This window comes from Pan troglodytes, chromosome 5 (assembly GCF_028858775.2).
Source record: "Pan troglodytes isolate AG18354 chromosome 5, NHGRI_mPanTro3-v2.0_pri, whole genome shotgun sequence".
Taxonomy (NCBI): domain Eukaryota; kingdom Metazoa; phylum Chordata; class Mammalia; order Primates; family Hominidae; genus Pan; species Pan troglodytes.
In genome coordinates this window covers 52,492,807-52,507,412 of record NC_072403.2, presented here as the reverse complement: position 1 = coordinate 52,507,412, position 14,606 = coordinate 52,492,807, and the positions used below count along the sequence as shown (strand labels likewise).

The window sequence follows — 14,606 nt, the reverse complement described above, 5'->3', positions numbered from 1 at the left end:
CATATCTCTTATTAATAATATCTAGTTGTTTTCAAAATATGCTTTCTACCAATGTGCTCTAAAGGTTAATTTAAACATCATCCTTTTAAAAAAATATATGTATGGCTAATACTAAATATGCTTTTGTTCACCTTCAAAGAAGTTCATATTTTTGATATAAGTTTTTCTTTTTAAGGTTGCATTTTGGACACTTGCATACGTCCTTTCTCATCCTGATATCCACAAGGCCATTATGGAAGGCATATCTTCTGTGTTTGGCAAAGCAGGTACTAAACCTTATTATATAGAAAGACACAGCTAATAATGCATGTTTGTCACACATTATTGGCAAAGCTAAATACCTATAATTTTATAAAAATTCAACATAATCCAAAATTCAACATAATTTGATATATATCAGGATATAAATTGATCAGGTAGAATCCTAGAGTTTAATTACTGTCAAGCATATTTTTGTGCAACTCCTTCATTTTCCAAATGATAAAGTCAATGCTATAGAGATTGTGATTTGCCTAATTTCCTTACTTAAATATATATACACATGTTTGTTCTTCTAATGTCTTGGATCTTCACCTCAATTGAATGAATGTCCACAGTTTTCAAGTTCAGGATTTTTCAGATTTTATAAAAGTAATAAGGGTATATTCCATATATTACATAAGAGCCCTAATAGGACTGTAGAGGTCAGGTGAGGCTTGCTACCAAAGGATTATTAAAAGACAACTAACAAAAAACAAGTAAACAAAAAGAAATTAAAAAACCCTTATGGTTGTTAGAAATTTGAGGATTTAGGAACTGCAAATAGGGATTGTTGCCTTGAACTCTTTAGTTCAGATGTCGGCTGTTTATTTATCATCTCTTTTAAAAAGCAAATACAAGCTTGAATAGAGAGTACTCAACTACTTGTTTATTCAGCATAATTCGACCAATCTGGGGAGTTGACTTTTTTAAACTTCTTAATATCTCGTATTATGTATCCTGATATAAAAAGAATAAGAAATGATAGGGTTTTCTTGGAAGAAAACAATATAATATTAGGGCAAAAGGTATGATGCCAGTTAATGGTTTTCCCTCTCCCTTCCATGATTACTGAAAATATTTTATTTAAAGTTTTTTTTTTTGGATTGCTTCTTATGGAGTTAAACCAAAAAGTAAACTGGCTTGGCAACCATGAATATCTAAGTAATATTGTCTGAGCCTTGAGTATGCGTCAGCAGATGCTGGACCTTATAGAAATGGTGACCATCATTATCATTGAATGCCAACAATGCTAACAGGTTAGATTCTGGAAAGACACTGGTGAATATAAGAGAAGACAACTGGCCTTTGTGCAGCTTGCATCTACAAAACAAATAGAAAGGCACATGCCCACATGTCTACAAATGGAAAAAGGCAATGCACTCTTGATTGTCACATATTCTCCTTTATCATTTCCTTACTAGAGTCTTTTCCTGACTTAGGGTACTCCAAATTTGTGGCTTTAGGAAATAAAAGAGTAGAGAGGGGATGATGGGGATAACTTGGGGGGTCCTCTCTGACCCAAAGGCCACAACAGAAGTGTAACATTAATCTAAATTTCTACAAGCCTTGATTCTAGAACTCTTGAACCCAGTTCTAGTGGAGAAAGATTACAACCTTTTTGCTTTTTCTATGTTATTGTTTATTTTTAAAACCCATTGTTCTCTTCTGACACAAAAAATGCTCCTTCGAATAGTACTACCAGTGCAACAGCTACATTATATCAATGCTTTCAGTCTATAAGACACTACTGCAAAATTGAAAACTATTTATGAAAGACATAAAACTTTTTTTTAACCATTCTTATACAGAAGCTATTCAATCAATCCATACATAAGATCTAGTAGCAGCTCAGGAATTTAAATGTCGTGAGAGGAGTCCACAGATCTTTGGAAGCTGATATCAAGGAAGATATCCATGTGTCCATACAAAGGATTCTGTCAAGGAAGGAACATTTAAGTACATTGGGTTAGTCAGGATTCTCCAGAGAAATGGAACCAATTAGGATGTAAATAGATACATAGATAAAGAGAGAGAGAAAACTCAAAAGACATTTATTATAAAAAATTGGCTGACCTGACAATGGAGGCTGAGGAGTCCCATGATGTGCTGTTGATGCAGGCTCTCAGTGGATTGGATGGTGCATACTTACATTAGGGAGGGAAGCCTACTTTACTGAGCCCACGAATTCAAATACTCATCTGTCATCCACAAACACCCTTACAGGCACACCCAGAATAATGGTTAAACTGAATACCCCACGGCCAGTCAAGTTAACATATAGAATTAACCATCATCTAGGCATCATCTAATCTGTTGAGTTTTGTTTCTCTGGAGAACCCTGAGTAAATTTACCCACCCACGTATAGGAGGGCAGTCTGCCCTACTCAGTCTACTGATTGAAATGCTAATATCAACTAGTAATACCCTCACAGACACACCCAGAAATAATGTTTAGTCAAATATCTGGGCACCCCCTGATCCAGTCAAGTTACATGTACAAATTATCATCACTGGCATGGAACAGGAATCTGACTCAGTACAGCAGTTTTTCCATTCTATGCTCTTGTCTCCCGCAAGATCACCATTTCCTTCTTGGGAAAGTCTTTTATGAATTTCCAATGCTGTATCTCTGTGGCTTCAACACTCACTTCTAGGCACTTTGCCCAACTTTCTTATAAAACAAATCTCAGGGTAAAAACTACTATTGAATACTTGGGAAAGGAAAGGGTCAGACTCATACCACTTTTCTAAAGGCAGTTAGTTCTTGAACTATCTTGATAGCTGCCTTTCAGCCTACTCTTGTGTTCTCTATTTGTTTACTTTAAAATGAAAGCTTTTTGGGGCTCCTTTGTGAGGATGCTTGCTTAGCCCCAATTATTTTGGGTGGTGCTTTTCATTATTCTACTTCCTCTAACTAATCCTGTACACCTTCTATCTAAGTCTTTATTATCTTCCTAAGTCTTCATTATCTGCTTCTTCCTTTTCTTGTTTTACAGCTGTGTTTTTATTTTTTAATTGCACACTTTTTTATTTAATTTTTAGCGACAGGGTCTCACTTTGTCACCTGGAGTGCAGTGGAATGATCATAGCTCACTACAGCCTCTAGCTCCTGGGCTCAAGTGATCCTCCTGCCACAGCCTCCTGAGTAGCTATGACCACAAGTGTGTGCCAGCATATCAGGCTTCATTTTTTTTAATGGGACATTGGGACAGAGGAAGGTAGAAGTGCGTTCTCAGGTTGTCATCTTGAGCTATAAGTTTGTGTGCATGTAACATGCATCAACTTATAAATAAAATTATATATATATAATCATATATAATTAACATACCATAAAATTTATCCTTTCAAAGTGTGAAATGTAGTAGTTTTTAGTATATTTATAAGATTGCAACCATCAACACTGTCTAGTCCCAGAACATTTTTATCACCTTCAAAATTAATCCCATACCCATTAGGAGTCACTTTCCGTTTCCTTCTATTTCTAGCTTCTGACGACCGTTAATTTACTTATTGTCCTGACACATTTGCCTTTTGTGGACAGTCCATATAAATGGAAACATATGATATGTGGTCCTTTGTGTCTGGCTCCTTTCGTCTAGTGTACTGTTTTATATTATAATGTTTTACATTAATTGATTTTCAGGTCTTAAAGCATCCATGCATTTCTGGAATAAATCCTGCTTAATCCTCATGTATAATTTTCTTTATATGTTGCTAGATTCAGTTTCCTAGTATTTTTTGAAGTATCTTTTTTGAAGAATCTATATTAATAAGGAATATTGACTTATAATTTTCTTTTCTTAAAATAACTTTGTCTGGTTTTGGTATCAAGATAATTCTGGCTTTAGAGAGTGTATTTCTTCCTCTTCTAATTTTTGAAAGAGCTTATGAAAGATTGATATTATTTCTTCTTTAAACATATGGTAGAATTCACCAATGAAGTGATCTGGTCCTAAGATTTTCTTTTTGAGAAGTTTTTTGATTAATTCAGTCTTTCTACTTGTTACTGGTCTATTTAGATTATCTATTTCTTCTTGAGTCAGTTTTATACTTTATGTCTCTTTAGGACTATGTCCATTTCATCTAGATTATCTAATTTGTTGGTATAAAATTTTTCATAGTGTTCCGCACAATCCATTTTATTTCTGTAAGGGCACTAGAAAACCAAATATTTCATTCCTGATTTTGGTTTGGGTCCTGTTTTACCTTCTTGGTCATTGTAGCTACATATTTGTCAATTTTGTTTTCAAAGAACTCACTTTTTAATTTTGTTTATTTTAACTTGATTTTATTTTTCCTAGTGATTTTTGTATTTAATTTAATTTTGTTCTAATCTTTACAGTTTCTCTATTGATATTCTCTATTTAGTTCTTTAGAAAAGATTTCCTTAGTTCTTTGAACATAATGAAAATATCTGATTTAAAATCTTTATTAAGTCCAGCAACTGAGTTTCTTCAGGGACCCTTTCTGTTGATTCTTTTTTTTCCTCTGTGAATAATCTATTCAGACAGTCTTCTACTTGTAGTGGTTCAACTCTTGATTTTTTAACTTTATGATTGTGTGAAAGTGATACACATTCAACACTGTATTTTCTTATTTCATGTCTTGTTTCATGTTTCTTATTATATGCCTTATAATTCTTTGTTGAAAACTGGACATTTTAAATAATAGAATGTAACAACTTTGGAAATTAGATTCTTCCCTTTCCTCAGGGTTTGTTGTTGTTGCTGTTTATTGTTCTTGTTGTTTGTTTGATTGTTTAGTGACTTTCCTTAACTAATTCTGTAATGTTTGCATTCTTTGTCATGGGTGGCCACAGAAGTCTCTGCTCCATTATTTAGTGATCAGGTATTAACTAGACAGATATTTCTTTACCTCAGTAATTTAGAAGTTCCCATTCTTTGCTAAGGGACTGTGTGTGCATGTTGGCCATGCCTTCAACACTCAGCCAAGCAGTTGACAACTCTGCCTTAGCTTTCACTTTCTTCCTGTGCAGAGCCTCAAGGATGGGTGTACATGACAGCTTGTGGCCTTCTCATGTCTTTCCTGAGCATGAGTAAAGCCCTGGGCAAATGGATGCCCTTCTAAATTCCTGGGAATTCATTAGACCTCTGCAAAGCCACTGTGAACAACTCATTCCCTAGCCTTTCATTTTCATCTTGTTGGTTTGCCTGTTGTTTGTCCAACAGTTACCTACTGACTCAGATAGTTGCAAAGTTAAACAGTTGTCTTTAAATATTTTAAACCAATACCCCTGGAGGAAAGGCTTTTCATACTGAGTGAGCTCCAAGTCATGTCAAATAAAGACAGTCTTGCAAGTAAGGTCTTCTAGGAAACTGCCAAACTTGTCGCATAATGAGAATACTGTAGTAGTGATGTTTAGAAGAAGTTCCAACCTTGTTCTGCCCTATCTAGTGACGGCTGGGTTGTTGATTTTCACTGTGAATGCAGACTTCTGGCTTTTAAGGCTTCTATGGAGATGTAGAGAGGGGTTTGAGAATAGGGCAGGTTAAAATGACATTAAGCTTGATGTTCTTATCAAGATTCAACTGTTTTTTTCTTGAATAGACATTCTTGAATTGCTGCAAAACTTTGGTTAATCTGTAGAATTCTAAAAAACTTGATACTTAGAATTTTTACCAAATTTCTTATTGGTTTTAAGGAGGGAACTTTAGGAGATCCTTGCTCTGCTATTTTTACTGACATCACCCTGAAATGTAAGTTTTAAAATTTCTTTAGAAAACCTCCCAGGCTTATGTGGATTAACCCTTAATTCATCCATTATTTTACTTGGCCCTCAAACTTATTTTTTGAGTGCTCACCACATGAAGGCATTGTGTGAAGTACCAGAGCTATGAAGATGAGTAAAGTACAGTCCATGTTCTTGCAGAAACGTATGAACTAAGTGCTTTTTATAAAAATTGAAGACAGGTTTGGAAGTATCCAGAAGATATTAGGAGAGAAAAAGGAATATTTACATTGTTTCTTTGGAGACATGTACCTGCTGGTAAATTCAGTAAGATTCCTGTGCCTGGAACTCTTTCCCTTACTAATCTTTCAGTCAGCTTGAATGTCTCCTCTTCAGATAGATATTTTAGTCTTACCCCATCTAAAGTCACTTTCCCCAACTCTGCCCTTGGTGATTCTCTGACTTGTCTTACTCTATATTTCCTTAAAAGTAAGACAAGTTAGAGAATCACTAACTTTTAAAAATATTATTTATTTGTGTATTTATGTATTTACCCCACCAAACTGCAATGTCTCCAACAACAGAAACTAAACATAGTTGGTCTTTGTAGTACCTAGCTGCCTAGAACTTAAAAATTATTCAACAACTATTTACTGAATGAGTTTAATGAACAAATGTAAGAATATATGGCTAGTTTTAAGAGATAAGTATCTTGGTCTAGCCTGTGTTTGCAGCTCTATCAACCATCCCATTTGACATTTTATATGAAACGAATGTTTTATATAAAGACTTTTTGACAGTTTTCTGCACTTAATTTTGAGTTAGCAGAACCCTATTGTATGATGGTCAGTCAGTTGGGAACCACAAAAGGAGCTAGATCCTTTATTAGGATTTCCACAGGAAAGGCAGAGAAGGGACAAGTCAGCAGTTTAGCATTAGCTAGTTTGAATAATCCCCAGGGGCTCTAAACTGTAGAGTGGTTTCTAGTGGCCTGATATCTGGCCCTGAGATGATTAAGGCAGAGGAATATTGCTTCTTGGGTTATCTGGGCCAGATAGAGGGGTGTAGTTCTAGATTCGTTGATTTGCATGTCAAAGGTGTGCTCCAGGCTGAGTTCTGTGCCAACTGGAAGAACTAGCTTGCCCCGAGAGGGAGAGGAGCAGTCTCTCCCCAGCCAGGAAGGTTTTCTGTTTCTTTTAAAAATGTTATACATTTAAGAAATATTATTATAAAAAAATTTACACACCCACACAAATCATAATATACAGAAAATTAAAAAAAAATACGTAATACACCTAGTCCCAGCCAATGTCTTATCAGTACTTTGAGACACTGAGTAATTTCAAGCCCAGTAATCCGTATGAATGGTAAATAATGTTAACTTTTCTCTAGGGTTTTGATCTCTGTAAAGCATTTTTTTTGCCTGTGGTTTTATTTTGTCCCTTAATTTTGGGTGAAACATATATTACCAAATCATTGATGATCTGATAAAGAATATTTTTGCTTTGTTTTCAAATTTTGGGGTATAATTCCTAGAAATTAGTCATTTTGTTTTAAATTTTAATTGATAAGTTAGTACACATTATTTCAATTGCCTGTCATAACCTCATAATGTAGTGTGGACACTAGGGTCAGACTGCCTGAGTTGAAATCCAGGTGGAGACACTTATTAATGGTGTATCTTTACTCAAGTTATCAAGTTCTTTAAGCCTTTTTCCTGTTTGGGAAGATGGTTAATAATAATCCTCATCTCATGAAGTTATTAGAAGGATATAACAAATGTAAATTAGATAGATAGTGTAGTACCTGGCAAATCGTAATTGCTTTGTAAGTCTTAGCTATGGCCAAAACTGATACAACTATATCAGTTATATGAAATTTTACAATCCTCCCATATCATGAAATTAGTAACTGTTGTAACTTTGAGTTTTTCTACTTCCAAATATTAGTCAGTGTTGTTTTTTGAAATAAGATAGTTTTCTTGAATGTTTATAGTCACAAATGAGTTACTTTCATATGAATTGGCTGTACTTTTGGTGGTGTCAAAATGCAGCAGAAATATAGCATGAGACTATTTATGTCTAATTTTGCCCTACAAGATAGGAGTAGTAGAAACAGTAATAGTTAATAGCGCTAATTAAGTAGCAGGCCCTATTTTAAGTGCTTTCCTTGTTGGCTTATTTAATCCTTGGATCATCCTTCCTAAACATTATTGTTTGCCCTATTTTATGCACGAGGAACGTGAAATCCCAATTAGATAACTTACCTAAGACCATACAGCTAGCAAGTGGTAGGGGTGTGAGTTGAGCCTAGTTTGTTTGGCATGAAAGTTGACAATACAAATCAGCAAATCTCCTTGTTTCAAAATTGTACTTAGAATCCCTGAATTATGATGCTTCAATCCAATTTCCAGCTTTATTCTGTTCCAAGTTGCTTCCACTTTAATCTTCCTAAAGCATAGCTCTGGAGGTGTGCTACATGTATACTCAGAAAATGTTCCTGGAGTAACATTCATACCCCTGAGCCTGATACCTGTGGCCATAATGGTAGGTTTGACCCACCTTTGCATGCAGAATCACAATCTAACCAAGGTAGACTTTGGAATACCCACTAAAAACACTCTGCATTTTGTTTCTGCTATGTGTTAACATTTATAACACTGAATATGATTTAATGCTAATATATTTATAAAACTTTACATATAAGTAAACTTATAGATTAGAGAAAAACATTTTCTAAGCCATTCACCTCATTTTTGATTCAAAAAATATGACTACCATATTTATAACCCAGTTTTTTTCCAAAACAATATGATGTGTCTGCCAAGACAATAGAATTACCCAAAGAAATTAAGGACCACTTAACCAGGGCACTTTAACCAGAGCAATGGTCTGTAGTTTATGTAGACAATCATCTTTACTTGTTGCATACCTATACCTTCTTCTGACCAAGGCCACCTGGACATGTAGATCCCAACCCCCCTAATTACCTCTAAGATTTTGTTCCATTGATCGATCGCCAATCTCTTGGTGGGTTCAACTTCTCTTTCTCCACTGGCTCTTTTCTCTCTCTGTGTCAGATTCTGGTACTCAGTGCACACATCCAGTGACCTCACATCTCACTCAGAATGAAATCTAAAGCCTTCAAATGGCCTCAGAGACTCTTTGTCATCTGATTCCTGTCTAACTCAACGACCTCATCTCTGCCCTTTCATCCTTGTTTATTTTACCCCAGCCACACCCATTCATTTATTAATTCAGCAAATATTTGTTGCACTCCCGTTATATGACAGGAACTGCTTTAGGAACTTGGAAATATGAACAAAGTAAATATTACTTTTTTCTTGGTGCTTACATTCTGGTAGAGGATACAGACAATTAACAATAAATGTAATACATAAGTAAACTCTAAAAGTAAAAATATTAAAAGGTGATAAATGGGTGGGCATGATGGCTCATGCCTATAATCCCAGAGCTTTGGGATTGCTTGATGCATTCAAGACCATCCTGGGTAATATAATGAGGCTCCATCTCTTAAAAAAAAATTGTTAGCTGGGCATGGTGCCATGCACCTGTGGTTCTAGCTACTCAGGAGGCTGAGGTGGGAGGATCGACCTGAGTCCAGGAATTCAAAGTTGCAGTGAGCTAAGTTTGTGCCACTGCACTCCAGGCTGGGCAACAGAGCAAGAGGAAGCAAGGAAGGAAGGAAGGAAGGAAGGGAGGGAGGGAGGGAGGGAGGGAGGGAGGGAAGGATAAAGAGAAAGAAAGAAAGAAAGCAAGAGAAAGAGAGAAAGGAAAGAAGGGAGGGAGGGATGGAGGGAGGGAAAGAGAGAGAGAGAAAAGAAAAGAAAGAGGAGGAAAGGAGGGAGGGAGGGGGGAGGGAGGGAAAGGCTAGAGAAAATCAGGAATGCCAGGGATGGGGGAAGGTGGTATTATAGTATTAAATAGAATCAGTGTAAGCCCTAATTGGCAAAGTGAGATTTGAGCAAGGACTTTAAGATGTTAAGAGTTAGACAAGCAGATATCTAGAGGAAGAGCTGATTGGGGTCAGAGACAGCAGATGTGGCCTCACTGTGGGCTCACAAAACTCTTTGAGATCACCATCATGATGGCATTTCTGTTGGAAGATGTTTGTCCTTTTTTTTTTTTTTTATTCCAGAGGAGAATGTGAGCACATTTCTAAAAAATGGTTAATATTAGGTTGGAAGAAGAGATTCAGGAAAAAGCTTTTCTTTCTTTGTCACATTATTCAAAGCAAAATTTGATTCAACTCTCAATGCGTGGATTTTTAAATAAAAAAAAGAGGATGAGCATTTGGTTTTGATTCAGAAAATATGACTACCATTCAGAAAATATGACACCAGTACACAGGTGTTCTAGTTAATTATTGCACTGTTTTAAAAAACTGTCATTAGATAAGTTTGAAGTATCATGAGAAAGGTGGGGAGATATCATTGTACTTAGTCTGCTTTTATGGAGTCTTTAAGCGAGGGGTCACTAGCCTGGGAATAGACAAGGAGTGTATTTGTATATATACACACAGACATATGCATATATAAATATATGTTATGTTTATAAAAAGGTATATAGTTATAGTTATAAAATGTATTTATATTTATAAAAATATATGTTCATAATGATATATTTTTTATACTCATATATATTATTTACAAACACACATATTGATACGTATCCATTTTTGGCCAAGCAAAATCTGAACCCTATGTTTCAACAGAAACTTGCCTGCCATAGTGGGCAGAAAAATGCTAGATTTTTGTTTTCCTTGCCTTCCTTGAAACTAGGATATTACCATGAAAATAAGACTTTGCCAATCAGATCTACCAACCCAAGACTTCGAATCAAGAGTTACCGAAATAAAGAAATGGAGACTAAAAAATTTTCCCTGGAAGCAACTGCAGGTTTTGCAGGATGAAGTTTCTGGGGACACAGTGTCATTCAGTATCCTATGCCAGTGGCCACAATGCACTTGACATCAGTGGCAGTGTCATGCTTGCCAGACCAGGTCTGTCACCTGATTTGGAGCAAGATTCCTGGCTATGCACCCTTCAAGCCTGGTTGTCCAGCCCTCTTAAAAGTTACATAAACTACTTAACAAACTTTTAATAAATTATTATTATTTTACTAAATCAGCTAGATTTAGGTTCTGCTGCTTGCCTCTAACAGATCTTGCTGATAAAATATAGAAAGTGTAATAACCAGAATGTCCCATATGGAGAAAAAAGTAGAAGTGACAAAGTCAGCTATCAGGAAAAGTGAATGGAGCCAAAGGAGAAAATGAGCATACTCTCCTGTGGTGGTATAAGGGGTAAGATGAAGAAGAAAAGACACATCTATCCAGATTTTATGCTGTGATCAATGTACAGTGGACTTTTTACATTGGAAATGTCTGTAGGAAGCAGAAAGTCAGGTGAAAAGAGAACTGTGAAAGCCATGAATCCAGCAGGTTCTTGTGTGATGGAAACTCGGAAGGACTAGGGATATACTTCCATGACACCTCTCCTCTTTGTATGTCCTCTCTAAATATGGTAAATCAAGTTATTTGGCTGGTGCAAAAGTAATGGTGGTGTTTGCCATTAGTTTATTTACCTTATTTAGAGAGGATGTATAAAGAGGTGAAGATGTAATGGCTTCCATCACCACTGAGACATTTCTTCCTCCTGTAGAGTTTTATGTATTCTCAATATGGTGAATATTATTGTATCCACAGAGCTGAAGAATAAAGTTATCTATCTTTTTACTTTGACATTAAGCTATATAGTATCACAGATTCCATTTTATTTATTTAAATATTTACATTTTAATTTGTTTAAGGAGGATTTCATCAGCCTACCATTATGGTTTACCTTTCTATTTTAATTAAAATATAATTTTATTTAAATACTTAGAGTACATATTTAGATGTGGTGGGGTTTTTTTTTTTTTTTTTTGCTTCTTTGTGTTTTGTTTTTTTCAAAATAACTACTAAAGTAATACCAGATTGTAAAAGATTAATTGACAGCGTAAATACTCACACTTATGGGTAACTGACCTAAAGCAATCAAAGGCATTAATGTTTAGCTAACTGTGTAGGCTGTGTTATAAAGTAATTTTCATTTCTAATGCAGGACTCCCACTGTGAGAATCTGCTCATCAACAGAGGCTCATTCTTTCCTAAAAAAAAACAAACAAATAAAAATGTGCTGGAAGTTTTTTCACTGTTGCATTTGACTTTTCCACCTATGCTTTTTAACATAGGATAGCATACACATGCACCCATTTTATTTTATTTTTTTGCTGATCAGTTTTACTTTGCCTTTATTTAAACAATAAATTAATAAACATTTTCTGTTAATTTGCAAGGAACCAGATTAATAGAAATGCACCTGCATAGAAATGATTCCTATCTTACATAAAAGTCATGATTTATGCATCATAAAAGGCACATACAGAATTTTCATTAGATTAGAGAGTTAGCAGTTGGATTCATGAATTTCAATCTTGTCACTCACTAATTGTGTGATTGTGGATGAAAGAGAAACCTTGCTCAGAGCCAATCAACAGTGGTTTTTGGTACCACTGTGTTTTGATTTAGCAGCAATCCTGACTAGGGATATACCAACACTGTGGGATGGCCAGCGTCTGTTACCTGGTGACATTGACTTAGGTAGCTACACGTTATACACTGGTGAGGAAAGCGTCTGACTCTTCTCATAAATACAAACAAGTATAAACACTAGTAAAGTGAAAAGTGATATTCTAGGTAAACTCCGTATTGTCTGCTTTATTTTAATTAGTTGATTGGTTTTACTTTATTGCATTTAAGCATCTGTATTTATTCTTGAAATCTTATATATTGTCATTGTTTACCCATATTATAACTTGTATGCAGCTTCCCTTCACTTGGGTGTGTCTCAGCACCATCTTGCCAACCAATAACAACCTTCTTGGAGGACTCCATCATGGCGTATTGTAGACCTGAGTCCCTTCAGTGAACTTAAGCTCCTGCTCACTACCCAACTGCAGCCTGCCAGGGCCCAATGGCTGATGGCCAAAGTTGTGTCTGTGACAGATTCTTGGCCCCTTGTGCGATGCATTGCCCAAAATAATGAAGAAAGAGATCAAGGAGCAGAGCCAAGGACGCTCCAGTGGAATTATGAACAGAAGGAAGTTATTTTATTTTAAAAAATTATCTCCATTCCCACCAGTAGCCTGACACTATGAACCTAACACAGAGATTTGGGAGGCTATAGCTTATCATGCAGGAAATTTCTCACATAGCCTCATTTACCTTTGCTAGCCTAGCTTTTAAAATCCAAGAATGGACCCAGGAAATTGTAGATTATGGAGGAGCTTCTTACAAACTACTTCTCATTTATCAACCTTGAAGACCACATATAGATTACTTAAAAAAGTATTTATAAATGCAAGAAAGTTCATTTGAAACTATTCTTTCTACCCCAAATATACAGTTTGGCTATCTTCTTATTCCCTTGGCCTTGAAGATCAGGATGATGTCATTTTGGAACTCATAACTTGTGATTTTCCTATCTACTAACCTAGCCATAATGACTAGGGTGAGACTTGCATGTCTAATACCTGGCCCAGGAGAGATTTCTCAGGAAGCTTTATTTCTTCCACTGTTTTCTACCTTTAATACCCAAAGTGGGTCTTGTGATACCCTAGCTCAAGAGATTTTGTGTGAAGTCACTCTCTCCTTTTTCATTGCTTAGCTTCAGTGGCTAAAAGAGATGCCTCTGATAGCTGTAGATTATTTGATATCCCTGTTCATATTTATAAGCTTGGAGATAGGTTCTACTCTGGTGCCTCTCATTTTAAATCTTTCACTATCTTATTCTGGGGCAGCACTGTTGATCTGCTTTATTTGTTCTCTATATTTTTTCATTTAGACACAATTCTTTCTTCAGAGCATTCTGTTGGTGAATTTTTCAAGCATTTGGATAATCTTTTTTTTTATTCTTTAGGAAACACTAAGGTAAAAACTCTTAAAGTCAGGCTGACATCTCTCCAGAGAACATAAACCAAAAATTTGGACTCAGACTCAGTACACTGGCTTTATACATTAGGGTATTTCTAGATCAAAATTTATTTCACATATTATTATCTACCCACTGTTATCTTCTTTAGGCAATATTCTCTCCCTTTTATTTATCATGTATTGGACTATATCCTTTATTCCTTGAAAAAAATATCATGATTATGAGGCATGCTCCATTTTTGTCCTCCAGTAGTTAGAGAAATTGGTAATCTCTTTTTTAAAATATGAGAGAAGCACTTCTTAAAATAACACCAAATATTATTTTTCAGAATAGAATCTTATATGGTTGACTTGGTATAGTGGCATTGAACTTCTTTTGACATGATAGAATGGGATTTGGGATATTTAATATGTGCACGTACTGATGGAAGAAAGAGTTGGGAGGGTCAGCCTGTCAATTCTCCTTATCTTCCATTGGATGTAATAACCTGTTCTCAGAAACGTTGCAGTCAGTCCTTCATATCTTTCGCACTCCATTGTTATCACTGCCTTTTCCAGGCTTTGCCTATTGTTATGAATGTCAAACTGAAACAGCTGAGCAGGATCTACTTCCAAAAGGTTATTACTTGTAATTTTTCAATAGGAATATGTGTATTTGATAATAAAATCTTATCCTAAATCCTTCACATGCCAAAAGGCCATATCCATCCTTATAAAAGTCAGAACTAGAGCTGAAGGCCAGAAATGACTGAGATGCTTGGAAGAAGCTGGTGGCTGGAGGAGGAGAGTAGAAACATGTGTGGTTTGCCAGGCTACTGCTACAATCCCTGAGGCCCCAGTGCTCATATTGCCAGAGTCCGTGGACAATCTCTAGGCTTATTATTTGCTTTCCCCAGTCTGT

General features: G+C 35.7%; 1 protein-coding gene across 10 annotated transcripts in view; it reads left to right on the top strand.

Moving 5' to 3' along the window:
• CYP39A1 (cytochrome P450 family 39 subfamily A member 1) overlaps positions 1–14,606 on the top strand; it is a 103,053-nt gene that overhangs the window by 27,212 nt on the left and 61,235 nt on the right. For all 10 annotated transcript variants that reach the window (XM_518518.7, XM_003311351.4, XM_054685875.2 and 7 more), the window contains one exon: positions 176–266. In XM_518518.7, coding sequence (XP_518518.2) covers positions 176–266 — 91 coding nt within the window. The remainder of the gene's footprint in view (positions 1–175; positions 267–14,606) is intronic.